This window comes from Psammomys obesus, unplaced genomic scaffold (genome assembly GCF_907164565.1).
Source record: "Psammomys obesus unplaced genomic scaffold, mPsaObe1.curated_primary_1811, whole genome shotgun sequence".
Taxonomy (NCBI): Eukaryota; Metazoa; Chordata; class Mammalia; order Rodentia; family Muridae; genus Psammomys; species Psammomys obesus.
Window position 1 is genome coordinate 3,614,782 of NW_026596064.1, and position 27,261 is coordinate 3,642,042.

Here is a 27,261-nt window from a genome sequence, read left to right on the forward strand (position 1 = left end):
AGCCGCATACTATGCTTTCTGGAAGAAAACTATTATGTCCTGCTCACCCTTCAGTTTCTGCACAGCAGACTTGTCTGCTCTCACAATTTATGTATTCATTAAACAATTTATTCATGAAGTGCGTACTCGTGGCTACTTGTTTTATATCTTGGATTGTTATCCAGTACAGCTCTGCTTTGTGGCTCAAATTGTCCCAGCTCTGTCCACTGGGCTCTCTCAGTTGGCCCTTTGCCTTTTGGAGATGTCCCCATCCCTGAGGTTTTTGGACGCTTCCTTACTTTCTGGCACTTCAAGATACTCCAGGCTCGTCCTGTATATTTCATGTCTCCGTTCTAGAATCAACTTCAGTGGGGACCTTGTTTACTGGAGAATTATATGATACAGCGAGATCAGGGGCCTTGGTGTGTTTGTAGCTATGGAAGTTTCTGTTTCTAGGTCCAGTTGTAGTAACTATGGCAAGTTGGCTCACCATAAAACGGGGACCAGAGGAGTGATTCTGTCATAGGTTATTGCTGGGGCTCAGTCAGAGAATGTGCATGTAAACGCCTCAGCGTCAATGAGATAGCATATACTAAAGAGTCTATATTATTTCCTATACAACTTTTATATTTGGGCCAAGTTCATAATTTCTCAATATTTTTTCTTATCTGCTAACTCCGGGATTTAATAATACCAAACAAGAAAAGACAAGCATTATCTTTTTTTTAGTTTAACAAATAGACTGAAGCCAACCCTCTTTGCTTCAGAACTCATCTCTTGATTAAAGACCCATTCTAGGCTGAGATTCATTGCACCCTGTATGCGAGCAATCTTAATTTCCTCTCCCTGTATCTTTCCGACATCTTGTTTGAAAAACATCTAAGAGATGGTAGGTTCCTTTTTTTTTTTTTTTTTTTTTTTTTTTTTTTTTTTTTTTTTAAGTAGAAAAGATTAACTTATAGCAGAAAGCAGGTACATATTCCAGTCTTGGGCATGCCAGTGTAGACATGCCACAATATTTTCTGAAGCAGACACTGAAACAAAACCCTTCTAATCTGGATGTGGGTGGTATCAAGAGATACAACTTGTATGGTGAGAAACCATACACTTTATGGTCTCTTGATAATTTGCAGGGACAATGGTGTCTGGTTTTTAGGCAGAGTGAATCAATAAAGCCCGGGACATGCTTTTGCATCTATAACGCGGCATTCCCATCAGTTTCTCTCTCTCCATGGTACAGTGATTTTAATCGAACAGAACAAATTTTTGAAACATGTAAACAACTTACCAGACTCATCGGTGCATGAAAAAGCATACAAGCCAAACAGAGCTCTTTGACTCAACGCAGATGTTTATTGGAACGAGTGTGTAGTTTTTCCCATAAGAACAACAGCTTCTTTGGCTAATGAATCCCAGGCATGATTACTATTCAGCAGTGCTCGCAGTATGAAATCATAGCTTTCATTATACAAATCAATTTCTCGGGAGGTAGATTTCGGTTGCCTGGAAGACAGACCTTTTTATGGGCAGCACATTTTAGAGTGGTCTAGGAACTGGCTGGAGTTGAAGATAGTGATTCTGTGAGAACGAGGTTATGAACTTAGACAAGGCGCTCTCCATGGCTACACTGCCCTTGCCTGTCTGTAGTTCTAGGTGATCAGGTTTCTTGGACCACAATAGCAACTAGACTTCTGTCTTAGCATGATTGCTGGTAGCTCTTACTGAAGAAAACATTTAAATGGGGGCTGGCTTATGGTTTCAGAGGTTTAGTCCATTTTCATCATGCCGGGGAGCATGGTGGCATGCAGGCAGACATGGTGCTGGAGAAGTAGCCAAAAGTCCTATATCTGAATCCTCAGGCAGCAGGAAGAGAGAGCCTCTGGGCCTGGCTTGGGCTTTTGAAAACCTCAGACCGCATTCCTAGTGTCACACTTCCTCCAACAAAGACACACCCACTCCAACAAGATGATGCCTCCTGATCCTTTCAAATGCTCTCTGGTGACCAAGCATTCAAATATAAGAGCCTATGGGGGCCATTCTTATTCAAACCACCGCATCGTCTAACGGATACTTGTACGACCGGGTTGGAGTTCCACGGGACATTTAGTTATTTTCTTGAGAAATAAGAATGAAGTTATAATTTGGAGGATAAATAGGATAAACGGGGCCCAGCCAGAAGTTGGTATCTACATGGGAGTTTTGAAGCATTTAAAGTGCTGTTAAGTGTTCTGACTGTAAGAAGAGAGGCCTGTGTACATGTGCCTTGTCATGCTGGGATGCTGGTTTCCTAGAAATGCCATTACTATGGGAGGAACTGGTGTTTTCTGAGAAAAGCCCTTCCTGGACATGGCCTCCTGCTCTTCTAGAAGACTTTCCTTGGCCTCACTGGTGGAAACTCGCACTTTCTGAAGGCCATCTTCCCCTAGGCTGATTTTTGGTGTGCCCTTCCCACAAACTCCACACCGCAACAAGCTTTCTTTTCTCTCTATAAATAAAATAGACTTGTCAGGGTCATGCCCATATTGCAGTAGTGTGAGTGTGTGTGTGTGTGTGTGTGTGTGTGTGTGTGTATCACAGCTCTGCTAGGAGCTTCTGGACGCCTTGGTCCATAATCTCCTCACTGCATCATCCTGCAGCATCAGCCAGCATGACCTGGAGCAGCCCACTGCTCAGGAAGAGCTGGCAATGGAGAGGCCCATCAGAATTCTTAGGAATGAAAAGGGAGTACCAGCCTGCTTGCGAAGGGTCTGATTATTGGGTCCAGTTGCCATCTCTTTGCACGATGGAGAGTAAAGGCCGTAGAGGTAGGATGACTTGCTCAGAGGGGTAGAGGCAGGCTGTGACCTGTTGTCCCTGAGAGTGCAGCCTTGGGCTTAGCACTTCTATTTGTTTGAAAGTCTTCTGTCTTGGATGAGGTCTCTAGAGGCTTCTTCAAAGTGGGGGTGGGGGTGGGGGTGGGGTTCTTAGGTGGGTGAGACAAAGGGGTAGGGATCAGGGAAATGGCTGTTTAAGGTCAGCTAGGATGTGGAGAGGGAGAGAGCAGGTGCCTGAGGCTGAGCCTGCCAGGGCCTGCCTTGTGCAACTCGTGCTTAAAGGACCAGAAGGGGCCTGGCACACAGGGAAGGTCTTTGGCGGCACTTGGCCTTGGTTATGCCCTTAGGGACCTGGGTGTGGCAGACAACATGAATATGTGGGTATTTCAGGGGCAGCAGGAGAATTTTGTCTTTTGAACCTAATGAACATTTTCCTTATGGGTTGCTTTGAATCTAACTCATAGAAAACAGGGCTCCATTGGATTCTAGAACGTCAGCACTTGCAAGGTCCTTCAAAACGCGAAAAAAGGACTTGCAGGCTGGGTCATGTGAGAGATGGGGGTAGGCGCCTGATTTCACATCCCGCCGTTCCCTCCCAGTCCCTGCTTCCCTCAGTCACTCTCAGTATTCTAGTATTTGGCTCACGTGTCTAATGACGCGGCTGGATGTGTGACTGGGGTCATGCCAGAGGCTAAGAACTTGAGTTCTTGTACATTTTTATGGGGGTTTGGGGGACTACCTTTGGTGAATAAACTTAGACTTTAGGGGGCAGATTAAAGAAATGGCTGAGGGTGAGGTGAGGGGTGTCCTTAATCGCCCCTGAGACGGAGCCAGGGGTTTGCAAGAGACCTCCGCCTGCCTGTTGGACTTAGATCCCCTTTGTTAAGTCACGTTCGGAACACACAGTTTAGTTCACACGCTGGGCTAAGCACCCTGCATATATTAACTTTCCCCTCATCATACTTTTGTGAGGTAGATAAGGTATGCCACTTGCTTCTCATGGTTGAAGGAACAGCTCGAAAAAGCAGTCAGCTGCTGGTCATTACAAAGATCCTAAGGGATGGATCCCCGACCCCTGTGCCTTTTGCTCTGACCCCTTTGCTATTCCGCTTCTCTAAAGAGCCAGGGAAAGGGGGCAGAACAATTCCCATTAGCACCCGGGAATGGGCGGTGAAGATTGAGGGCTAGGGGAGGAAAGGTTGCTCGCATCGTCTTCTGCTGGCGCCTGACCATACAGCGGGTGCTGTGCTGGGGATCCGGACTCAGTTCCTCACCCCAGTGACCTTCTGGATCCAGTCCTTATTGGGATAGACGTAAGAATACACTCCATAGCGATCTTTCTTCCCGCAATCCTCGCCCCAGGACACCACCCCCACCAAGTACCACTGGTTTGTATCTTCATCTTTGGTCACCATAGGACCTCCAGAGTCACCAGCACAGGCATCTTTGCCCCCTAGATGAAAGGGAGTACAGATTAAAAATCCCCTCTGTCCCAGCGCAAACCTGTGTCTGACTTGTAGTTCAGGCAATCGGACACTAGAGGGTGCAGAAGACCAATGGATCCAAACCCATGCCCTGTAGCTCGGGCAAGATGATTCTAGAAAGTGCTGGTTCAGGAAGGGATGCGGAAAGTTCTGTATCTCCCTCTTCTTTTCTCCTTCTCTCTCTGTCCCCCAACCCTCACCCCCTGACTGTACTCTCAGCGCCTGTACATCACTCGGCATCTTGACTTACCTTCCTTTTCTCCAGCACATATCATGTTCTCAGTCACTTTCTTCCCGGATGGGGCATAGGCCTCCTGGCAGGTGTTGTAGTTCACGATCGGGATTTCAATCTGGAACACAAGGCTGTGGTTGGTTCCTACTGCTCCCGGCTGAGGAGACTTTGCTGTTCTGATAGCTCTGAGTGGGCCTCTGGCTACCTCACACTTCAGGAACCGCTGTGTGGTACAGGTCTGGGCACACAGCTGACCAGACTTGCTGTGACCTTGGTCAAGCAGCCCTGCTTGTTTGAGACTCAGCTGTCTAATCTGTGAGATGGAGGCAATAGTATTGCCTAGCGCATGCGAGCTTCAAATATGACATTGCGCAGAAAACCCACCTCAGTTTGCATATGCTCTGGAGCCTGGTGCATGTATGTAGCTGTCTCTCCAGCTTTCTTAGACTGCCAAGACTCCCGTACCTGATCTTAAAGATGGACCTCACAGTTTTTGACAAACTAATCATGAGCAGTTTCACAAAGGAAATGGGAAAGAAAGTGCTTTGGCAATGTACAGGTACTGTGTACTAGGTATATTTAAAAATTAAGAATGTTATTATTTTTAACCCATATCTGGTTTGCATGTATATTTGTGTGTCACATGCATACCTGTGGAGGACAGAAAAGCACATTAGATTCTTTGGCACTGGACTTACAGACAGCTGTGAGCCAACATGTGGGCGCTGGGTGTTATGGGTCCTAGTGCCTTTAACCTCGGATTCATCTGTCCATCCCTCAGATGCTAAGTACTTGACAGCCTGCCACGCTTGCTTTGCAGCTTTCCCTCACCGCAAGAGCTGAATGGACCGTGTGCCCCAGGCACACACCCTCTGTTGGTTCTTGTCACAAGGGAAATACAGCCAGTGAGGATTTTCCTTGGGCTGGTGTGGCCTTCCTAGGAAAGTGCAGACAGGGCGCCATGTCACAAGGACATGTTGCCAGCAGAAGCTGAAGTCCCCGATGAACTTAGGGTATCATACTTTGGGAAGACATCTTAAACCTTCAAGATGAGGTCAGATCTCCCTGGCATAGCCCTTCCTCATCACCCTCATCACACCTGTAACTACTCCCTGTCTGCCCCACTGGGCTGCAAACACAAGGAGGCCAGGAGCTAGACCACACCTTTTGTCCCCGCTTCTCCCTGGCACCTAGTAGCTAGTTCACAGGAGACAGCAAGGAACCAACTGGGAGTTCATGAATGAAGCAACAGATGACGGCTACATGTTCAAAAATTTAAACTGTGACAAACATAACATATGTTCAAGGATTTAGATATGTCGAAGGATTTAGAACCCAGGAATGTCAGAGCCGGTCGGTTATCTGATGCTATCCCCCATCTGCTTAACCTAGAGGGGTAAAACGACTTCTTCCGTGTGACTAAGGAAGTTACTAAGGCCTGGGATTTGGAGCCATGGCTCCTCAGCTCCAGTTCAGCATCCTTTTCTGAAATGGTAGGGATGCGACTTTCAAGTACAGCGGTCAAGTTCACGTTTGAAAAAACTGCTGTTTCTTGGAGACTGTCCCGTCCTGGCTAATCTGCAATGCTGTCCTCTTGGTGTACAGATGAGTCATGGGCCCACTGGGTGCCCACACTTGCTGTGTTCTGGGAGAATTTCCCTATTCTGAGGATTTTACAAGCTTCAAGGGACATAGCATGGTATTTAGAGACTGGAGCCCATGACCAGTTAAACAAACATCAAACTTTCTTGGACCTGGTGTCCCATTAAATTTTGGAGTTGAGTCTGGCCCCTGTCTTTTCTGTTATCATTTCCCTCCTTGGCCAAGCCTCCAAATCCCAGGCAGTATATAGTAGCAGAGCCAGATGCATGGCCACCGTGCCACTCCTTGCAGGATATAAACAGGACCCCACCTCCATCAGGTTCTCTGGAAACCTCTGTAAGAACTGCTTCCCCCAGCCGCTGACGATGACCATGGTTCCTGGAGGAGAAGAGACACCGTGAAGAGAAAGGCTGTGTGGAGTACGCTGGAGGTTGGCCTTGCAGTTTCGTTACCCTTTGTTGGAGGAGGAAGGGGATGCATTTGCTACCTCAGAGAAAGGCAACAGGCAAGGAGGAGGGTGGGAGAGCTTTGGAGTTGGAGGGTATTTGTTCCCGTGAGATGTTGCCTGGTCTCTTTGCTTATCTACCTAACCCTCAGGGCAGCTAGCAAGAAGCTGAGACTCGGAGTGAACTGTAATTTCACCCATCTTGTTCCCTGTTGCACGTTTTTGTCTACAGTAGTATTAGGGGGTAGGAAGGAGGTATCCGGTCAATGGCTATGAATAAACAAAGAGCCAGACATGTCAGCAACTCATCAGGCTACATCTTATCCCCTTCCTTCTCTTGATACTTCAGACTCCACATCCATAACATGAAGACTTGGTAGCCCCTAAAACCAGCCCTGACATTCTATAAGCTTATGAAGTCACAGATCTGGGGACAATGTGGAAGTGGGCTGAAGGCAGGGAGAGCAATTGCATTCTTTAATAAGGAGCCTTGGATACTGGAAACAGTACTGGGCTTAAGCTCAGAGAACCTCAACTGTACTCCACATCTGCTTCTAATGACATGCTGAAACTCAGCTTTTCTCCCTCTCTTCCTCCCTCCCTCCCTCCCTCCCTCCCTTCCTTCCTCCTTCCCTCCCTCCTTTCCTTCCTTCCTTCCTTCCTTCCTTCCTTCCTTCCTTCCTTCCTTCCTTCCCTCCTTCCCTCCTTCCTTCCTTCCCTCCCTCCCTCCCTTCCTCCCTCCCTCCCTCCCTCCCTCCCTCCCTTCCTTCCTTCTTTAGTTTTTAAACCGAAGCATCCAGTCTATGTAGTCTACATTATTCTTTTGTGTGTGGCCTTACACTGGAGTGTGTTTGCCCCAGCGGTGGCCACACCCTTGAATTAATCTGACTCTTCCTTTACTAGTAGCTATCAGTTAGCAGTATCTGCTCAGTTAGGGGTGGGATCTTGTGCCCAAACCCCCCCCCCCCCATGCTGGGATTTTGTCTGGCTGGCGCTTGCAAAGGTCTTATGCATACTGTCACAACTGCCGTGATGTTATGTGTGCTGCTGATGTCATGTGTGCTAATATGTCCAGAAACCAGTCTCCCTGTAAGCATCTGTCACCTCTGGCTCTTACATTCCACAGTGATCCCCAAACCCTAGGAGGGGTGTGCTACAGATGTGCCATTTAGGGACAAGTACCCCACAGCCTCTTACTTTCTGCAACTTGACCGGTTGTGGGTCTCTGTGTTAATTTCTCTCCACTGAAATAAAGAAGTTCTTCTGGTATGGGTCAAGGGGTGCAGTAATCTATGAGTTTAGTGATAAGTCACGTCAAAACGTTGTACAAGGCTAGTGAGTGCCAGGAGCTGGTCCATGGAAAGTGCACAGTGCCTGATTAATCAGATCCAGTTTTACCTACACATTTCCTGTTGGCTCACTTCTCTTAAAACGCTTCTCAGATCCCAGCATTTTCTTTTGCAACGTCTTTAAGCCTCAGGAAATGAGTGAGGATATGACACAGCGAATTCCAAGGAAAAGGAGGCCAGCTGGCCTGGGGAGGCTTCCTACTCTCAGCTGGACATTTTCTGTTTGTGATATTTCATTTAAATGGCATGGCCAGCCTAATGGGGTTTTGTGTCCAGTTTAGAGGTGAGGGACTTGGAGGCTTAATGAGGCCGGCAGCATCTTCACGATGACTCACCAGGAAAGCCGGTGTTGTGATTAGAACTGTACTGGTGACCGGCTACTGTGGCTCAAGTTCAGCTTGTCCTGTTGCCATTTTTTATTGTATAGTGCTAAGGATTAATGCCAGGCCCAGAGCGTACAAGGTGAACACGCCACTGCAGAGCTCTGTTGCCAGACTGAGCCACACACCCCATCCGGCCTTCTGTGTGCTGCGTGGTGATGCTGGCGGTGACGGCAGGAAATGGCAGGTTTTCTTGACTGATGGGGTTTTCAGAAAAAGGAGGCCCTTTCTATTCTTGTAGGCCCCAAAGCTCCAGCTTCTTACTCCAGTCCCTTCGCTTCAGACTACTGCTTGTAATGGTTTCTTACTGCACGCATGTCACTCCCTTCTCAGACTGTCCCCTTTACTTACTTCGTTCATCATACTTTATGTTAAACCACTTTATGTCCTAACCACTAGGCTGGCTTTTGTGTCTCTAAGTGGAAAACAAATATGCCTGTTTACCATGGAAATAGTTCCGATTTTGTTTTAGGGGGAGAGTGGGAACACATACTCTGAGAGGAAGTGATTTACCAGAGCTTCACAAACCCTGGAGAAGACCGCCTTGCCATAGACGCAGCTGTGGTACAGAGGTACAGTCACGGGAGGGATACTATGCTGGCTAGTTTTATGCCAACTTGACACCAGCTAGAGTTATCTGAGAGGAGGGAACCTCAGTTGACAAATCGCCTCTATAACACTGGGTGGTAGGCAAACCTGCAGGGCATTTTCTTAATCAGTGAGTGCTGTGGGAAATCCCAGCCCATTCTGGGCTGCTGGTCCTGGGGTCTGTAAGAAAGTGGGCTGAGTAAGCCATGAGGAGCAAGCCAGTAAGCAGTACCCCTTCCATGGCTTCTGCATTAGCTCCTGCCGCCAGGTCCTGCTAGAGTTCCTGTCCTGGCTTCCCTGGATGATGAACAGTGATATGCAAATGTAAGACAAATAACCCTTTTCCTCCCCAGGTTGCTTTTGGTCGTGATGTTTCACCATAGCAATAGTAACCTCGACTAAGACAGGTACCTTCAGTGGAGGGCTGCTCAGGCAGACAGATGGGCATCACAAAGTTGTTCAGCCTTGGGCTCTCTGACAGCTCCACCAGGCCCAGGTCATTCTCAAAAGTGCTGGGGTCGTACCTCGGGTGCAGGATGATGCGTTTTACGGGCAGATACTGTTCATCGTCATCTGAGCGGCGTCTCCAGTGCTTCCCTGGGCCGTGTGAAGAAGGGGCACAGCGGAGGGAAAGGTGCATGCTTGCTCCCTGTCAGCCCCAGTCCCATCTAGTGTCCGGTCCGGCCCTCACCCCTTCTCTTTCTGCTACCACCTTCTTAGCCATCCTGTCCTACCTGCCGTACCCAGCATATTCTCATGGTTCCACCTCTGATGACCCCATTGCCACTGTCTGGCGGATAATAGCCACCCTTTAGTGTCTGGGCCATATGTTGCTCACTTAATTTAGCCTTCAGAGTACTTTGGTTAGAGGCTTTCCCTGTGTGATCACGCAGGCAGAGAAATAGAAATGCTGTATATTCTCTCACAAGTATATCCTAGCCTTGGACTATTATAAATGCATGTGTAGGTAGGAGTAAAGAGTGGGAAACTAGAATGGGACCCATGTGTGACCAGAAAAAAAAGTCTCTAGGGGAGTTGGGGTAGGGAAGACATTTGAGCAAAATGGGACAGAGGAGTACTGAGGGTAAAAAGGCAGAGAGAAGGGGTCAGGGAGCTGAGAGGTGAGCAGGGTGTGTGTGTGTGTGTGTGTGTGTGTGTGTGTGTGTGTGTGTACATGTGTGCCATGCACACACACACAGGTACCTGCAGAGGTCAGAGGGTGTCAGGCCTTCTGGAGCTGGGGTACCAGGTGGCTGTAAGCAGCTGATAAGGAAGAGGACTCTGGTCCTCCGCAAGAGCGGCTGCTCTTAACTGCCCAGCCATGTTTCCGCTGCTCTGAGACTAATTTGTCACTCAAGTTAGCTCACAGGAGACAATTTTAATTCAAAAAAACAAAATTAATTACTGAAGATCTTGGCGTGCATTAAGAAGATATCTCCCTACCAACCCCCCGTGGTTCAAAAAATTCCTGCTTCCCATCTTACATCGGACAGCTCTGCTCTTGTTCTATAAGATGGATGGGTTGCTACGCGCAGGCACTAGCTCCCGAGGGGACCCTGGCAGACTGAACCGAGCCAGCAGGTGGTCGCTATCTTATCAGGGAGAGCCTTTGAGATGGCGGCAGTGGTACCCTGCTCTGACAACTACAGCTGCCTTTAGAGGTCTTGCCCCACTCACCCAGGATAATGTTGAAGTCAGAAGGGTTGAGCAAGTATGAGCTGTGTAGGGTTGGATCTTCCGGATCAAGTGGATAGTGGAGGCAGTGAGCAGCCGTCAAAACCCAGTCGGAATCTGAAGAGCAGAGCACACACATCCTGGGTTTTGCACTGTCCCGTCCTGCCTCTCGCTGTGTCAAGCTAAGGGCCGTACTGCAACTCAAGGGAACCTTGCAAGACCCTGAAAGTGTCCAAACCAGCCTCCATTGTGTTCATGGCCCCACGTCAGACACGCACATGATCCGTATTTGAGGATGAGTTGAGTTTGTGATTCTATCTCCCTATTTCAATCTAGGCCAGGACTACACATTTTTAAAAGGTTTTTTTTTTTTTTTTTTTTTTTTTTTTTTTTTTTTTTTTTTTTTTTTCCTTTCTTAATTCCCAGGGCATAGGTGAGTATCAGCTAGCCCAAAGTGGGTCCTCAAAAATCTGGTGAACACTGCCTTCCTCCCCAGCTTGGCTTGTTTAGGTGTGGCCCTGCGGTCAGCATTAGCAGCACCTGGGGGTTCCCCAGAAATGAAGAATGTCTTTAACAAGACCCTCCAAGTAGTCCTGTGCACAGCTCGGCAAGAGCTGAGGTGTATGGTTAGCAGCCAGCTAGGTGACTGCAAGTTGGAATCGTCTGAGGAATTAGAAAAATGTGTTGGAATTGTGGCCTGTGTCCAGGCTGTTGGATCAAGAGGGTTAGGCCCAGAAGACACACAGGAAAGGGTCCTCATGACTGAGGACCACTGTTCAGAGCCAGCCCTGTCATTGTAACTACAAACATTCAGAATAGTGGTATGGCTGCAGTGAGCGACTGGTTCTGTCTCTTGATTAGTGCCCTAGTGTACTTCTTAGCTGTCATTTTCCCCTCCCCTCTCCCCCGATGAATATGCTCTTGATGTTTATTTAATGCAGAGTCAAGCTGTTGCTCTTCCTTCCTTTAAGATCTATCTATCTATCTATCTATCTATCTATCTATCTATCTATCTATCTATCTATTTTATATAGTACTCTGCCTGCATGTGAGCCAGAAGGCCAGAAGAGGGCAGCAGATCTCATTGGAGATGGTATTGGAGATGGTTCTGAGCTACCATGTGGTTGCTGGGAATTGAACTCAGGACCTTTGGAAGAACAGCCAGTGCTCTTTACCTTGAGCCATCTCTCCAGCCCCCTTGCCCTTCCTTTCAATGGAGCTAGCAGCCAGTCCACAAATAGCTGAGGCCTGGACATACCCAGATTCGGAAGCCAAGCAGAAAAAAAGCGTTGTAGACAGGGCTGGGGCTGGGGGCAAGTAAGGAGCAGTGGTCTAGGCTGTAGTTCAGAGCAGAAAGCAGAAGGGTGTTTCTGGAGCAGCTTCTAGACTCTACTTGTCCTTTTAAGAAGGGGCCACAAGTTTTGGTTCCTGATTCTGAACAAATCTCAGCACAGAACATTCTCTTCCCCGGAGGCACATCTTGAACCTGCCCATGACCAGAGACTATTGGAGTGGTGGGTAAGGTGGTCTGAGGTGCCTAGGTTAGGAAATCCTGTTTCAGCGCAGGGCTCTCTAGATGGGTCTAGGTGTATGGTCTGACTTCCTCACAGATGAACTTCACCTTTGAACTCTGACACCCACCCACCCCCTGTTGAACCTCAGTGTGGACACTGAGACAGTGTCTTGCCTCTTCCTAAGTCCCTTGGAACTTCTCTTTTTGGTCTATCTGATCTCTCCTATCCACCTCATCTCCATCAGAAAGAATAGCAGCAGCCGAGATTACAGACCCGCAGAGCTGCGGGGAAGGCCAAGAGTGAGGGGCTTTTCACTGGACTGATGGTAAAAGTGAATTTCAGCTTTCAAACATAAACATGCAACCAGCTCACACAGGATGAATATTACTGATGTAAGAACTCAATGCTTAAAAAGGCACTTCAAGGCCTTAAAGTAATGGGTGACGTCTGCTTTTCATTCTTTCTAATGAAGTTGAGAACATGACAAACCATCTCCTTGCCTTCCCAAGCCCGTGGCTCTTCACCTCCATCTGTCTCTATATTCTGTCTACAGGGCTCCTCTCTCCCTTTCTTCTCTCCTGATGTTTCCTCTCCCTTGGAAGTCTCTCTTCTTCTTATCGTTCATCACTTTTATTTTTGTCTTATTCTGTCTTCAGTTTTCTTCCTCCTATCTTCTAGGTCTCACGGATGCTGCCCTATCGTCCCAAGTACGCACCCAAGGTTCTTTAAAATCCACTCTCACTGATTTCTAGGGGTGGTGTGTGGTGGTGGGGTGAGATGCTGATAGTGGTGGTTAGGAGAGGGGTGTTCTTCCTGACCTGGCAGCTCTGGCTCATCCTAGCCCCGTGTCACATGTATGAGCCTTGAGTTTGAACCCATGTTCAGCAGTCTGACAGGAGACTGACCAGAATTCAGGAGGTGCTCCACAGCTCAAGGAATTAGAACCGGAGTATGCTTGTCCGGATGTGAGCTGAGGCCTGCCTCTTCCATACTGTCTTTATCAGGCAGTGATTCTCCATGAAGAAACAGCCAGTTTTTAAGGGAAGGTTGGTCCTTACCTTCTACCCTGTCCCCAGCCCTGGGTCCTTCACCCCTTCATTTTCTCCTTACCTAAAAGGCTACCCCCACAGAAGGGCTGCCCGTTCAGCTGTGACAGCATGGCAGTCCATGGAGTGGTACCCTTCTGGGCTGGGCGTCCGTGGAAGATCCTGGAGATCTGCTTCCGGGAGAACTTGGGGAGGCCACACACTGTACCAAGGGAGGGAGGGACAGGTCAGACTCTACAGTCTACCTCACCCACGAGGGCTAACAGCTTCTCATTCTGTTAGAAACACTTCTAACTGCTAAATTTCCCATAATCCATTGGCTCACGTTTAATAGTGTTATGGTTGAGTTTTTGGTGTGTGTGTGTGTGTGTGCGCGTGCACGCGTGCATACTTTCCCCATTCATGGTCTATGTAGCCTGACTGATCTCAACTCTGGTTTCAGGAGTAGGAATGTGACTTATGGAAGGTCTAGATCCTGGGCCATAGCAGTATCTTTGAGATGAGATGCGTTGTTGGACCTGCAATTAATATCTGGGTTGAAGATTTTACTAAACATTGGAATAAGAGTGAAGTTTCTGCTGGCATTGCTGAGCTGCTGTTTGCACGACCAGACCTGCCAGCTTTAGCCTTGTGGAGAACGTGCTGGTAACAGTGCTGCAGCATCAAGGAAAGCGGAATGGAAGGGTAAGGGCTGAGGCATCCATCACATCCCAGTGCTGAGCTCTGACAAGGGACCAAATCTACAGCATTTGGCAGTGGTCTTCTCAGTTGTATGAACCTGTCAATCACCCTCCCTTTTGATGTTGGTTTTCTGTAACTCAAACATGTTAGATTCCTAGTAAAGAAACTTCATGTTCCATTAGCAGAGGGCTCTTGTCCCCAGACAAAGCCTTCCTCCAGGCCTGTGGAATTGCACATTCCGCAACAAAGGCCTTTCTGCTCTGTCTCCTCATTCTCTGCCTTCCTTGATGTAGATTCACAGACAAATGCTCTTAGCAACAGTCCAGTGTGTTCCTCTTATCATACACCCCAAGAAGTCAAAGTCTAGAGAAAGTACCTGGCTTGCTGAAAATCATTCTATGGGGGAAATGGCAATAATTCTGGGACACCTGACCCCAACTCTGGGCTTGTTCCACACTAGCTAGCATCATTAACTCTCACCAGTGTGGCTTCCAGGACCCTGAGAACTCTCTGGATCTAGGCAGCCACCACTGGATCAAGGCAAAGACTGGGATGAATCACAGACAAGCATGCTGCACCCTCAATTACATCTTCATCATCTCGCAGTGTTGCTGCACATAGTTTAGGCAGTGGTCCCAGCCAACATCCTGCTTTATTCCCAGCAGACACTCAGTGCCCTGGGGATTGCTGCCCTTCTGAATGTTTCATCTCTTCTTGTTTCAAAACATGACCAAGGTTTTTTACCAAAACAAACAAATAACAAAGATACAAGCAAATCACCTCTTTCATTCCATAGTTTCGACATAACAGGAATCCTTCATATTCTTCCCTCTCTTTGTAACTGGATTTAGATGAAAGTGCTATTTACTGATCATGCTTGAAAATAAGGCAGGCATTGGAATATTCAGTTAGCTTTGGGCCCTAAATGGAACTTCAACAGTGAAATTTACATGTATGGGAGAACAGTGGTTTTGAAATTGTGTCTAATGGTATTCTCTCTATTCTTACAACCTCTCCTTGCCCCGTGGCCCCTCAACCATCGAGGCTGACCAGACTTTTAAGTGATGGGTAGATAGACTTCGGCTTCAAAGAACAAAGCAGAATCCGAGGGAGGGGAAGACAGACTTTTTTTGAAGTTAGGCACTGTGGTAAGAATAAAAGGTTTGTGTGCCTGAAGAAACCAAAGCCTGGGAACTGAGCGTGCCTTTTCCGGGATGCCACAGAAAGGGGATGATGCTACTGCAGCTTCCTGACTCTCAGGGGAGAGCTGAAAGCCTTTCTCAGGCACAGGAAAGGCTGGAGGGAAGGAGGTGGGTTGCCTAGAAGGGAGAGGGAGGACTGAGGATCAGATGGGATGTTAAACAGGGAGCTTGCATCCTCACAGTCCCTAAGAAGGACAATGGCAGCTTGTATCCTACCTTGATGAATGTCCATCCCAGAGGCCTTTGCTAAGACCCTCGGGTCACACTGTGTGGGTAACTACTTTACCACTCTCTAGTTTTTGTCCTACTGAAGCACCGCTTCCTCTCACCCTCCATACCCTGCCTTTAATCCTCTGCCTTGGCAATCTCTTCTATGTCCTTGGTTTCCTGTTTTTTGTTTTGTTTATTTGTTTTGTTTTCAATTTTCCACCAGGCAGTACCTTTTATCTCCAGGCCTTATTCTACCTACTGCCGGTAAGTATCAGCTCATGTCTTGCAAGCCCCCTCTCTTCTGACATTTGTGATTCCTTCCTGGTGGTGTTCATTTCCAGCTGGGTTGCTTGAGAGCCCTTCAATCCTAGCAAAGTTCAGCCCTTGTCCTCATCTTCCACAAGCCTTCCTCCTTTCCCTGGCTAGGTCAGGGCTCTTTCGATGTCTGAACCGACCACACACTTGTCACCTCCCTTTTCTCCCACCTCTATATGTTATCAGTCATTAGGGTGATGGAAAATTACTAGAAGGAGGATAATACATCTCCCTGTCCAACATCACAGCATGCTTTCCAGATAATCCGCCCGCCACAATGCAAAGTCAACATAGCTAGTGGAAAATATAAATCAGAAATATAGTCAAATTCAAGACAAGGCAGTCTTTGAAACAGCAGAGTGTAAAGCTTTCAAAGGCTAATTCATAATTGTTTTAGTTCTCAACAGCATATAAAGCATGACACACATCCAAAAATATGATACAAACCCCAGATGAAGGCAAACCATATGTATGCCCCATGAAGAATCACGGCTCTCAGTAGATGATGCTGGCCCTGTATCCCCATTTATGTACCATCTTAGGGGATGCCTATGACCCAAGCTTTGCTAACGCATCACTTAAATGAGCCTAAACTGCCCTGTGTGCATTATCATGCATGGTTGGGCTCTCCATGTCTCACCAAGATACTTTCAAGTAGTCCATTCCTTCCCCACCACGTTAGCTGTATTCAGACCTGTTGAATTCAGAATTTCCAGGGGGTGAGATTCAGCAATTTGCAATGACTGACAAGTCCCACAACACATATCTACTGCATAATGTGCTCAGAGTCTCAGAGGTTAGAAGACAGTGCAGAACAAGGCTTTTAAGACTGTCTGTCAGCGCCTACCACTCTGTCTTCAGCGAAGGTCTGTTGTCCTGCTTTTCCACTGTGCCCCTTCTGTCATTCCCCCTTGAGTCTTTGTAGCTTCTACGACACTATTCTGAGTCCCTGTAGCTATACAGAGTTGCACCTTCTTTTAATTACATCCCCACAATATTTCAGCCTCATCCCTTTGGTGACAGTTGGCTCGCTTTACTTCCGTGAACATCTGTATGCACACAGCCCTGTTCTATCTGCCACTGCGAGCTCTTTGAAGCCACGGATGTAAGTTGTAGGCGCTTAAATGAGAGGAATTACAGCCTTACCTCTGAGAAAGAAATATCTCACTAATTAATAAGGTCTTCCTTTCCCCCACTACCTTGTCTCAGACGATGGCCATATGCCAGCAGCTGTGCCTACAATGAGGGTGGGAACTTAATGAAGGCACGTTTCTTTTTAAAAGATCAAAATGAATGAACACACATCACAACAAACTCTCAAACCAAGGTTCTTGGCTATCCACAGATTTATTGCCACCTTAGACCCCTGACAAGAGAAACAGTGTACAGAGGCCTCTCATAGAGTAGCAAAGCCTGTGATATTAAATATACAAAATATAGTATCCTTTACATGTACCATTCATAGATATGGGAGTGTGTTTGGATGACCTTTCCCAGTGTTCTCCACATCCCTCTCCGGGCCTTTCCAGCTGTCTTGGTCTGATGGAAATTCCTGGGACAGTGAGCTTGGGGAAGTGAGAATACTCAGCTTGAGAGAGCTGGAAATGCCAGAGATGCCGCTAGCAATGAGGGAGGTGCCCTCCACCCCATTGAGAGTGCTGACCAGACCCTAAGGGGTCTTCTGATTTTACCTTCCAGATGAGGAGACGGAGGGTCAGAGGAGAAAATGATGTCGAAGGTCATACGGGCAGCTGAAGGCAGAGCTAGGGACATAACCCAGGAGTCAGGGCTCTCTCTGTCTCTTTCCAATGAGTGAGCCTCTGTCTCTTGACCTTGGCCACTGGAACACCAGGGAGCAGATGGCTTGGAGAATGACACTTGGTAGGTTCTCTGTTGAGCTTAGGCTCCAGGGCTGAGTGTAGTCTGGTATATTGGAGTGACTTGTCATGTCTCGAGTCCATATTTTCTTCTGTTTTCCTGCTGAGAAGCAATGGGACACAGCAGGGCACAGTCATCTCTTTCTCCAAGGAGTCACCAAGTCTCCATACCTGTGACAGGTGGCGGGCCTCTGTAGATGGTACAGTCAGGGCTGGAAGGTTACCCTGTGTGGAGTGGCAGGCGCCGACACCTCCTGGTGCCTACTGGTGTTTGAGTGGAAGCATGGGCCTGATGTGTTGTTCTGAGTGGCGGGTGTTTAAGGGGCTTGGGAGAGCTTCTGCCCTTCTCCTTCCTCCGTCATTACAACCTTCAGTGTACCCTCTTAGTCATCTGCAACTCTGAGAGCACAAGGCACAAGCCTTGCACTGCAGGGCGCTTTTAGGAGAAGTCCCAGGAACAAAAGTACGTGCTCCTAAGTACTCAGGCTGTGCTCTTGATCCCCCAAATCAAACAGTTCTTTCTTAGATGAAAGAATTAGGCTTAGCACGCACCTAGAACTGGGCAAATACAGAGATGCAGACTTTAGCTGAAGGAATCCTTCCATAATGATCAGCGCCAAGCTTTCTTACGTCAACACTGGGCTTCGTGGGCTTGAAAAGTGATTAGGAGTGATTGACATAGAGGATCAACGCTTTCTGGAACAGCTTTCCCTGCATTGCTGGAGTGGTGAAGCTGAGAAAGAGGAAGAGGATTGATTGAAGCTTTGGACTGGGTTCTCTTGCCTAGAGATGCTCCTCCATCACCTTACTAACCCCCGTCTTGGGGGTCGGGGCTGTCTCAGGAGGATGAGTGCCCACCCAGGTAGGCTGGTGTACGGTAGCATTTTTTGGTCTGGTAAGTAACATGGAGTATGCTGCTGGCAGTGTGTAGTGTAATCTCACTTGAGCTGGGGCAGGGTAGGCAGGCCCCGAAGAAGTGAATGCATTCACCGTTCCACCTGGCGCTCCCCGACACCCCTCGGGGAGTTCATCTCCTCCCATACCCAGTCTACATAGTTGGAGACCTTTGTGTAGACTCCATATACTTGCTTGCTGCCGCATTCTTCAGGTCCTCCCCAGGATACCAGGCCTTGGGCAACCCAGCGCTGGCTCAACTCATCAAAGATGACAAAGGCCCCGCCACTGTCCCCAAGGCACGTATCCTTGCCACCTTCATAGTAGCCGGCACAGAACATGTTTTCTGTGACACTGTAGTTGCCAGACCGAGACTCATAGCTGGCTTTGCATTCAGCGTGTGACACCACAGGCAATTTGACATACTGTAGGACATCCGATAAGGTCCGTGTGCCGCTGATGATGATCTCATCCACTGTCACGTTAGGATTGGAGATGCCCCAGCCAGCCACCAGTCCCAACATGTGAGGGGCCGGACCTTCAGGCTCAGGTCTCGGCAGACAGATGGGCATGACATGGGCTCCCAAGGGCACAGGCTCCCGCAACTGTACCAGGGCTATGTCATGGTTGTAGTTCTGGATGTTGAAGTCTGGATGGAGCACCACACGGGCTGCAGAGCTGTTGACGGCTCCTGATTTGTTCCGCACATCGTGTAGGCCCAAATAGACAGTCACATGTTCCTTCGAGACAGGGATGACCGTGTTGTCTCTGCGCTGGGAGCGCAGCACGTGGGCTGCCGTGAGTACCCAGGATTCAGAGAGCAGGGCCCCACTCCCAAACCACTTGTCGTTCGGAACCCTCGATGTGTCTTCTACCACTATGAGGGCCTGCCATGGGAAGAGGCCAAGCTCAGCGTTCCGGCCTCCAATGATTCTCTTCACCAGGTTTGGCAGGGAGCGGGAGGGCCGCCCACACACTGTAAGGAGGAGGAAGCAGAAACAAGAGACGGGGACAGAGTCAACCATGCGGAAAGGACCAAGAGAAAGTCACATCTCCCCCACTGCAGATTATGCCACCATGGAACCCTCACTTGCTGAGTGCTGCTGGCCTGGGAGAGTTCATCTGTGATTCGGTTGCATCGAAATCTGTCTGAGTTGGCCTGTGTCGAGTTTGGAGTGCCATAACCAGATCGTTTTATGTCTTGGCCTTGTCAAACCTGAGCAACTTCTGGCTAAATCGCTTTTGAATCGGACCGTATTTAGCCACTCCATCATTAGTAGAGGCCACTTCCACCCTTTCTTCTCTAGGAAAATATCTTATCTTTCAGAGGCCGTCTGCACTACCGATACTCAGAGAGCCTCCTGGTGTTTTCTAGTCAGATGTTAAGCTGACAACCCAATAACTCCCCTTTGTAAGCCATGGGACCTTTAAGCAAGTTGTGTGACTTTCAGCAGCTCAGTTTCCTCATCTGTAGAATGGGTATGTTAATAGTGCTTATCCTATGACTTATGCAGCATGTGGTACAATTACTAAGTTCAGTGAGAATTTCCTAGATTTCCTGACGGACTGGGACACTTGGGTTCTTCTCTTAACTTTTCTACTTTCCAAATGAACTGAGTCAGTACTCCTGTTCCTGGATTTCAGCTTCTCAAAGATGACCTCCGGTTTTTAAATTTCTTGGATTATTTCTTTCTCTGCTGTGTCCACAGCTTACATATCATTGTCATTGTCTAGAAGCTGAGGCTATCTCGAGCTGAGATGACTATCAAGTCAGGTAGCAGAACCTAACTTGGACCGTAAGATGGATGTTTGAGCTGTATCCTCTTTTCTGCTTTATCACATAGTAAGACCATGGTCAGAGGCCTGAAGGGACTCACTGGTGCTGGCACATTTAAGGCTCTGTGTATTCAGGGTAAGGAAAAGGTGGCACAATCCACAAGCAATGATGTGTGAGCCCTGCTCAAGGTCACCCATCATTGCACCCAGGGGTCCTTTAGTACCTGTCAGAGAGAAAACTTCGTTCCTCTGAATCGCACCCTGAGTACACACGTCACCAGGCCCCCACAGCTGAACCCCTCTGGCTGTAGAGCAGAAGGTCTTCAGTAACAACCCACACTGGCTATGAACAGCCTCCTGTGGGCCTTCTTGGGGAAGGGTGTTTGTGGTTGGTGTGGGTGTGTACCTCCTGCTGAATGGTCACGCTATTCTCTTTGGCCCCAAGCACTTCTAACAGTTCTTTAGAGACCAAGAGGCATTTGGGTTTTCTTGTGACTTTGGGAGGGTAAACTTTCAACAGGCTAATGTTTTTCGGATGCTCTTCTTCCCAGTGCCAAATGCTTCTTCCACAATCCCGGGCCGGGCCGTCCTGTCATTTACTCCAAGCCAGATGTAAATGGACCTTCTAACTCTTTTGAAGTTGAGGGCCAGTTTCTCATTACAAACAGCAGACAGCAAGGTGACATTTGAAGGCAGGTCTGTGACAAGCTCTACATAAAACTCATCTAGCAGACAAAGGCCATAATCAGGTGAGAGACAAACAGATGACTCAGTCACAACAAAGCTCATGGCCAGCAAAGACTGGTACCTCTTCCCAGCCGAGGTGTCAGAACATCCTGAGGTCACAGACGAAGAGCCCAGAGAACATTAGGGAACAGCTAATTTATGGATGGAGAAACAAAGTTTCAGAGACGGTAATTTGCTCACTCAGAGATAAGAAAAAGAAATGCAGCTTGCTTCTCGGAACTAGTGCCATTTGCCTATTACAATGTTTGACTTCTGATGTGCCGTTGAGTTTTCAAGGGGGTCAAATGATTCAACAGGTCTTTGGGGGAATTCATGGAAACAGGACCCTTCTCCTCCCCCTTCTCCTCTTTTGCCTTTGCTTCAGCTTCCTAAGCAGGTGGGACTCCAGGTGGGCACCACTGAGCTCAGTGAAATGCAGCAGGTGGTGAGGATGACCTCAGATTCCATGCTTGGAATCTTTCATGTTGCTCGCTGCTACTCTCCTACCAGTATTTCCTGGGACAGAAATGTTCTTAGAATGTTCTAAGCTTTGGCTGTGCTGAAGCCGGATTAAGAATAAAAAAAAATGTTGGGTACCGAAGGAAGTAGGCCCCTTGAAATAAAAAGGTATGTAGGATTCTACATACCTTTGGATGGACCTGTCAAGGAAAGCATGTAGACAGCAATGCTCTGAGTTCAGCCCCAACACTAAAGGTAGCCTTGAAGAAACTCTCTACACCATCCCGATCCTTAATTTTCATGTCAGTAAAATAAAAGCATGAAACCTGTCTGCTTGGAACCCCCTGCCCCAGAAGGGTAGACATTGTAGTGCTGGATGAAATGGGCTTGTCCATCCTGGCTTGCTACTTGGCCTTTCAGAAGGAAAGAATTTGAAAAGTTCTAGGGTGGTCCAATGATACATTATGGTTCTGCCCAAGTTTTGCGTGTTAAAAGAATTTCATGACTCAGTCTATCCAAGCTGCTCTTTACAGAGCACATCTGGTGTCCATTAACAGCCACAAAACGTGAGCCATTTTCTTGGTCTTGCTCATTCACTTCTGAGTGAACAGATAACATAATTGCATACCAAAGGCCCCGAAGAAGCAGCATCATGCTTTCTTAACTCCCATCCCAGCACATCGCGTTGTGGCCTTCTGGGATGGGAACTGATCTTAGTTTTCTTGGCCATGTAACCTTTTAGGAATATGGACATCTCAATATCTAGCTTGCCACAGATGCACTATTCTGCTCTTTTTTTTTAAGTCCTCACCACTTTGAGTCCTTGAATGTGCTTGTGGCTAAGCCTAAATTGAGGTGAGTGAAATTGTTAAGTGTGAGTGGCGTGACCTCTTCCTCCTCCCATCTCGCCAGCTCCTTTCTGGTGCTCACCCCTCCATTCCTGCACAAGCGTGTACCTCTACTCTCCCTTTCCAGGAGGCCCAGTGCACCTGTGATGGGATTGACTCAAACGCTGCTGTGTTCTTCACGTCCTGAGGGCGAATCTCAGAAAGCTCCTCAGCCTAGCGTTCTAATGTGTAATGTAATGTTTCGAAGCCTACTAAGTGAATATTAGCGTGTGCCACTCGTACAGTACATTATCTCAGCTTGCCTGACATTTTCATTCAGTAAATTACAAAGGCCCCAGGAGGCAAAGCTGCTGTTTATAGAAAGGCGCATACGAAGTCAGGAAGGACAGTAACATTTCAGTGTTCCCCAGTGCTGTCTTAAGTGCTACAACATTTAACTGCTGTTGTTCTTAAGTTTTAGACATTACAGATGTAGAAGGTATGGCACTGGATATATGGAAGTGAATTCCTGTGGGTTGTGTTTAAACCTGCAGTGTATGACCTGGGAGTATAATTTTTTAATTGTGCATGTGAAGGCAAAGCTGATCATTTCTACTTAAGGCTAAAGCAGACTTCCCAACATCTGTACACATTCTAGTGCCTCTTGTTACCACAAAAATCCTCTTTTCGCTTTAAAGTGGGGCAAGAAGATGAAACGCGGAGGAGGCAGAGTCAGAACCATGTATGCGCATAACTCTTTGGCTTCAACAGCACATTATAGTCATCAGTCTTACGCTGGCTTCTTCTTTGGGGCCTAGTGTGTGCCCAAGACTGTCCATTTTCTCGATTTCTCTGGCACAACACCGGTTCACACCCAAACTGTTTCAGGTGGAAAACTGAGAGGGAAAGGACTGGAGTTGAACACAAGGAGGGAGGAGGGCTTCTGGGATCTTAAAGTAGGCCGAGTAAAGACACTGGTTAGTTAGAGAAGGGGCCAGGCAACACTTCTCTGACCTTTAACTTTCTGGTGACATCGCTTCAAAAGCAGAGCATTTCCTTCTCAACCTTACATTAACAGACCTTGGGTGGGAGACTGTGAGACATAGGACTTGGTGGGTGAGGTACCTGGGAGGCAGGTGGGCAGGCTTCTCTTGAGCACTTCATTTGTCCAGGCCCCATGTGCAGAACATGTATACACACCTTTGTGAAAGAGTGGGAGAGGAGAAAGAAAATGATTACGTGGAACACTCAAGAAATAGGCCTGGTTTCTCAGTTGCTTTTGCAGGGTCTCTCTACTATCATGTTCTTCGAGCCCAGTCATTTCTGCAAACTGAAGAATCTTTCTCTTCAGCTCTGAATTACTCTCCTCAGAAATAAATGCCACAGGTGTGGAGGCTGACTTTGCCTGCCTGAGAGTAGTCTGTTCCCTTTCCTACCCTCCCGGGCCATGGCAGGTGTCTCCTCCTCATGGGTCATAGAACATGGAACATTTGTCCATGAAGCTCTGTGAGCTACGGCATGTTCGATTATTTAAAGGTGAGATTTGGAGCACAGAGAGACCAAGGGGCTCTTCTCAGTGCTCAGATGCACTCAGAAGAGGGGAGGCTTTCTTGTCTCCATGAGGGCTATTTTTCTGCTGGAGACCATGAGTGTTTTTGAGACTATTGATGGGTTGAGTCCACACAGCTTCGCTCGCAGGAAAAGTGGGGCTTGTCTCTATTTTTTTTTTGGTTTCCTCCCAAACCTTCACTGGCTGGCTGCAAAGGACCTTTAAAGGACTGGCTCCTGCAAGTCCTTTACCCTCAGGCTTATGTGCTACCACCTGACCCCAGGGGAAGCCAGAAATCTTGGCCAGAAATTGTGAAGAGGCCTGGAGGGGGGGTAGCAACAGCTGGGGCTGATTGGGTCTTGGTCTGGGATGTGCTGGATCTCCTGCTGAGACGGGTCATCTGTTCCCCATTCTCTCAGTCCACCTGACTTCTGAGTGAGACATAAGAATATGCCTCAGACAGGAGCCCTGCAGAGATGCTACAGCTCCACTGAGTGGCTTTGGTTTGGCCGACACAAAATGGTGGGGTCAGCCAGCCACAGTGGCCATATTCTAGAAATCCTAGCTCTACCTTAGACACAGGAGGAATATGAGACTTTCTTGAAAGTCTCAATTCTTCTCTAAAAAGAACAACACCTTGGTTTGGGTCTCAGGACCATATAGTGTGTCTAATGGACCTATCAGCTTGAGCATATGGGGCGCAGGGGTCAAATGATGAGGGAGAATTCTTTGTATCATAAGGCTTTGCACAGATACAGGCAGCCATCCTCCTAGAGCTGTTTCCTCCCCCAGCTCCGAGGCCTAGAAGGCATGAGGTACCCACAGGTGGGGAGCTTACCTGTGGTATTGTGGAGCATCTTGTAGTAGGGCTGCTGGCAGGAGTACGTTATCTCAGATTTGTATGTGGTGAGGTTGTTTCTTGTGGAGAAGGTCACCAGCCCATGCTTCAGCCCTGCTGGGACTCCACAGTCTACAACTGAGAGAGAAGAAGTGAGACCCCCTCAGCTGACTTTTGTTCTTCCTATCAGGGTTCCCAGAACATCTGTCTCCCCTAGGTGAACAGTTTAGACACTACACGCAACCCCAGATATGAACAGTCTATTCTGACTGGCACCTCTGCAGTTACGCAGTATGCCACCTATAAATCTGGCACCTTCGCTGTTGGCGTCTCTCCCCTGTGGTACTACTTACCTGCCCTGGTGTGAATTTCAGGGCAGGGGCAGGCCTGCAGAGATTTATGGAGACCAAAGTTTCCCTCCTACCACAGCCTCTTTCTTTGGCTTCCAGTTTGTTTTGCAATCTTCCCTGCTTCTGTTGCCCAGGCATGAAGCCCATAGCTCAATGAGAAAATTCTGGCTGACCTGAACCAAGGAAGAAAAAAAAAAAAAAAAATCTTCCACTTTTTCCAGACTCAACCACAGGCTGAATAAGAACATTTAATGGGCTCACATTGGAGCTTAGTACTAAAATAACAAAGCCAAACAAACAAAGAAACCCCAGTTCCTACCGAGTATACGGCCCCACCCTGCTGCCTTCCTACAGGCAGTTCATTTGTCCACAGGATCCAGGGAGAGTTGCCAGTCTTCACCTGCTCGTTTTCTCCTTTGATACTGGCTGGATACTGGGGCTGGCTATAATCTCACTATAGGACATGACCAAAAACGCCTTTTCCTTAAGATGGACTTTAGGAAGCTTACTTGTCTAGCCACGTCCTAGGTGAGCTGCTAGCATGGATGGAGTCCAGCCTGAGTTAGTCCAGTCAGGCATCTTTTAATGACTGCTGCATCAGAGGCTGATGACCCAATCTATTGGTTTCTTTTTCAGGGACCTCTTTTAGGGAATGGCACTTGCTTTTTATGGAAACCCTAATCTTACGTATAACAGTCTATTGCCAGAGTTGGAGAAACATTGAAATTCTTCCATTGGGGAAAAAAAGGTGAAGCAGAGCATGTAGAATTTCCTCTTTATGTTACAGATAAGCCCAGAGAGAGTACTCGATTGGTCTAAAGTTACCTAGTGAATTATTGTTAGAGTGAGAAACAGACCTGACCTTGATTTCAGTGTTCTTTCAGTAAATGGAACTAGCTGTTCCTAGGTTTCTGTTTTCCAGTTAAAGAGTAAACATTCGCTGGCTAATGTGGACAGTAGTTGTCAATACTTCCAGAGTTCTGGTAGAATTTGCGAAATTCTACCTCTCCCTCAATTTTACCCACTCTCCTTGAGAAATGTAGAGGGGCAGTTAACCTCTGAGTGCCAGTCAGACATTGTGGTTTTTAGCCTAGGGTTTCAAACTCACATTTTAGATTGACTGGTGTTACCTAACTTATAATATGTCTGATTTCAGAACCTTCCAGATTAGAAGGACGATGAAGGAAGTTCTTGTGAGGACTTCTTTTCCAAAGGGGTCCTGGCCTTCAAGCCCCTTGAACAAATAAATTCATTTGCATTGATAAGATAGAATATAGATGCTCTTGTAGTTTTCAAAGTAAACTAACCTAATCCTGACCCCTAACCCTAACCTAACCCCTAACCCTTACACGAAGGTTAAAACCAGGATAATAAAAGATAGTAATTTCTATTTAAAACTGTCAGTAGATTTAAATTTATTCTCCTGATGATACTGGAAGCAGATGTTCATTCTCTCTTCAGGAAATCCCTTAGATGGGTACCTGGATACTGGTACTACCATTCCCCCGCCCATCCCCCAGCCTTCTGGAAGTTCCATTGGCTTCAATAATCCTCATGACCCAACTCTCTTGTCCCTAGTGGAGAAACTAAGCATTTGGCCTGGTGCTTCAGTGGTTGATGTTATCAGGAGACACTTTCTAAATAGAGGGCATACTTTCACAGTGCCCCAGATATGTTAACTCTGTTCACTGACACGCTTGCCAGAGAGAGGGGGTGACAAACAGAAGACAGAGGGTCACATCAGCTTGATTGTAGTCCCCGTGGAAGGAGCGACCTTCTTCCCATGTGCAGAAGGACAGGGAGAAAGTCATGTCCCTTTGAGAGAGGACAGCTTTCCCAAGAACATTAAAGCCTCTCGCATGATACAACCAGCATGCGTCAGAAGCTATCCCTAGTCAACTGAGCAGGGGTTTGACCTGTTCTGTTTGCCTTTGGCCACTCCTACACCGGCAGTCTGAGTGCTCTTCTCTTCTCCCTTTCCTCAGCCTGCCCTGCTCACCACCCTGGTATGAGCTGTATTTTCCCATGTCTTGCTTCTCCAGCCGTTTCCTGCTGCCATTTGCTTTTTCCATACCATGCCATTTGTGTTTGTCTTAAGCTCTAAACCAAGCAGCTGACCCCAATACTCAAGACCAAGGATTAGGCCCCGTGACCTTCCTGGCCTCATTTTCTTTCACTGCAATGTCCTCAGACTCCCCAGTATGCCACCTCCTCCTGACAGGCATCGCTCGGGCCACCTCTGCTGTGTGGGCACTTTGTTTCCATTCTACCACCTCACGAAGACAAAACACTGCTTCTTCACAAAATGCTTGTAACCCTCTTAACTGGACAGGTCATATTCTTGTGTCCTTGAAATGTTCGTTCATGTCTCTTAGGTGATATACACCTTATTCTGGTTGTTATTACAACTGTTTGCTCTCGTACCAGATCTTCCTCCTAAGCTGTCAGTCC

General features: G+C 47.7%; 1 protein-coding gene across 3 annotated transcripts in view; it reads right to left on the minus strand.

Annotated features, from left to right (window-relative positions):
* Window positions 1–1,310: 1,310 nt before the first annotated feature.
* The window catches only part of Masp1 (MBL associated serine protease 1), a 67,954-nt gene continuing 42,003 nt past the window's right edge, over window positions 1,311–27,261 (minus strand). Inside the window, exons 9-16 of one of the 3 annotated variants that reach the window (XM_055625180.1) lie at window positions 24,461–24,598; window positions 23,199–23,273; window positions 13,171–13,308; window positions 10,550–10,663; window positions 9,284–9,469; window positions 6,421–6,488; window positions 4,527–4,626; window positions 1,311–4,245 (exon numbers count right to left, since the gene is read on the minus strand). In XM_055625180.1, coding sequence (XP_055481155.1) covers window positions 4,055–4,245; window positions 4,527–4,626; window positions 6,421–6,488; window positions 9,284–9,469; window positions 10,550–10,663; window positions 13,171–13,308; window positions 23,199–23,273; window positions 24,461–24,598 — 1,010 coding nt within the window. In that variant the 3' untranslated portion in view covers window positions 1,311–4,054. Of the gene's footprint in view, window positions 4,246–4,526; window positions 4,627–6,420; window positions 6,489–9,283; window positions 9,470–10,549; window positions 10,664–13,170; window positions 13,309–16,829; window positions 19,262–23,198; window positions 23,274–24,460; window positions 24,599–27,261 lie in introns of those variants that run through there. The other 2 variants (XR_008722172.1, XM_055625178.1) reach the window with 2 other exon arrangements.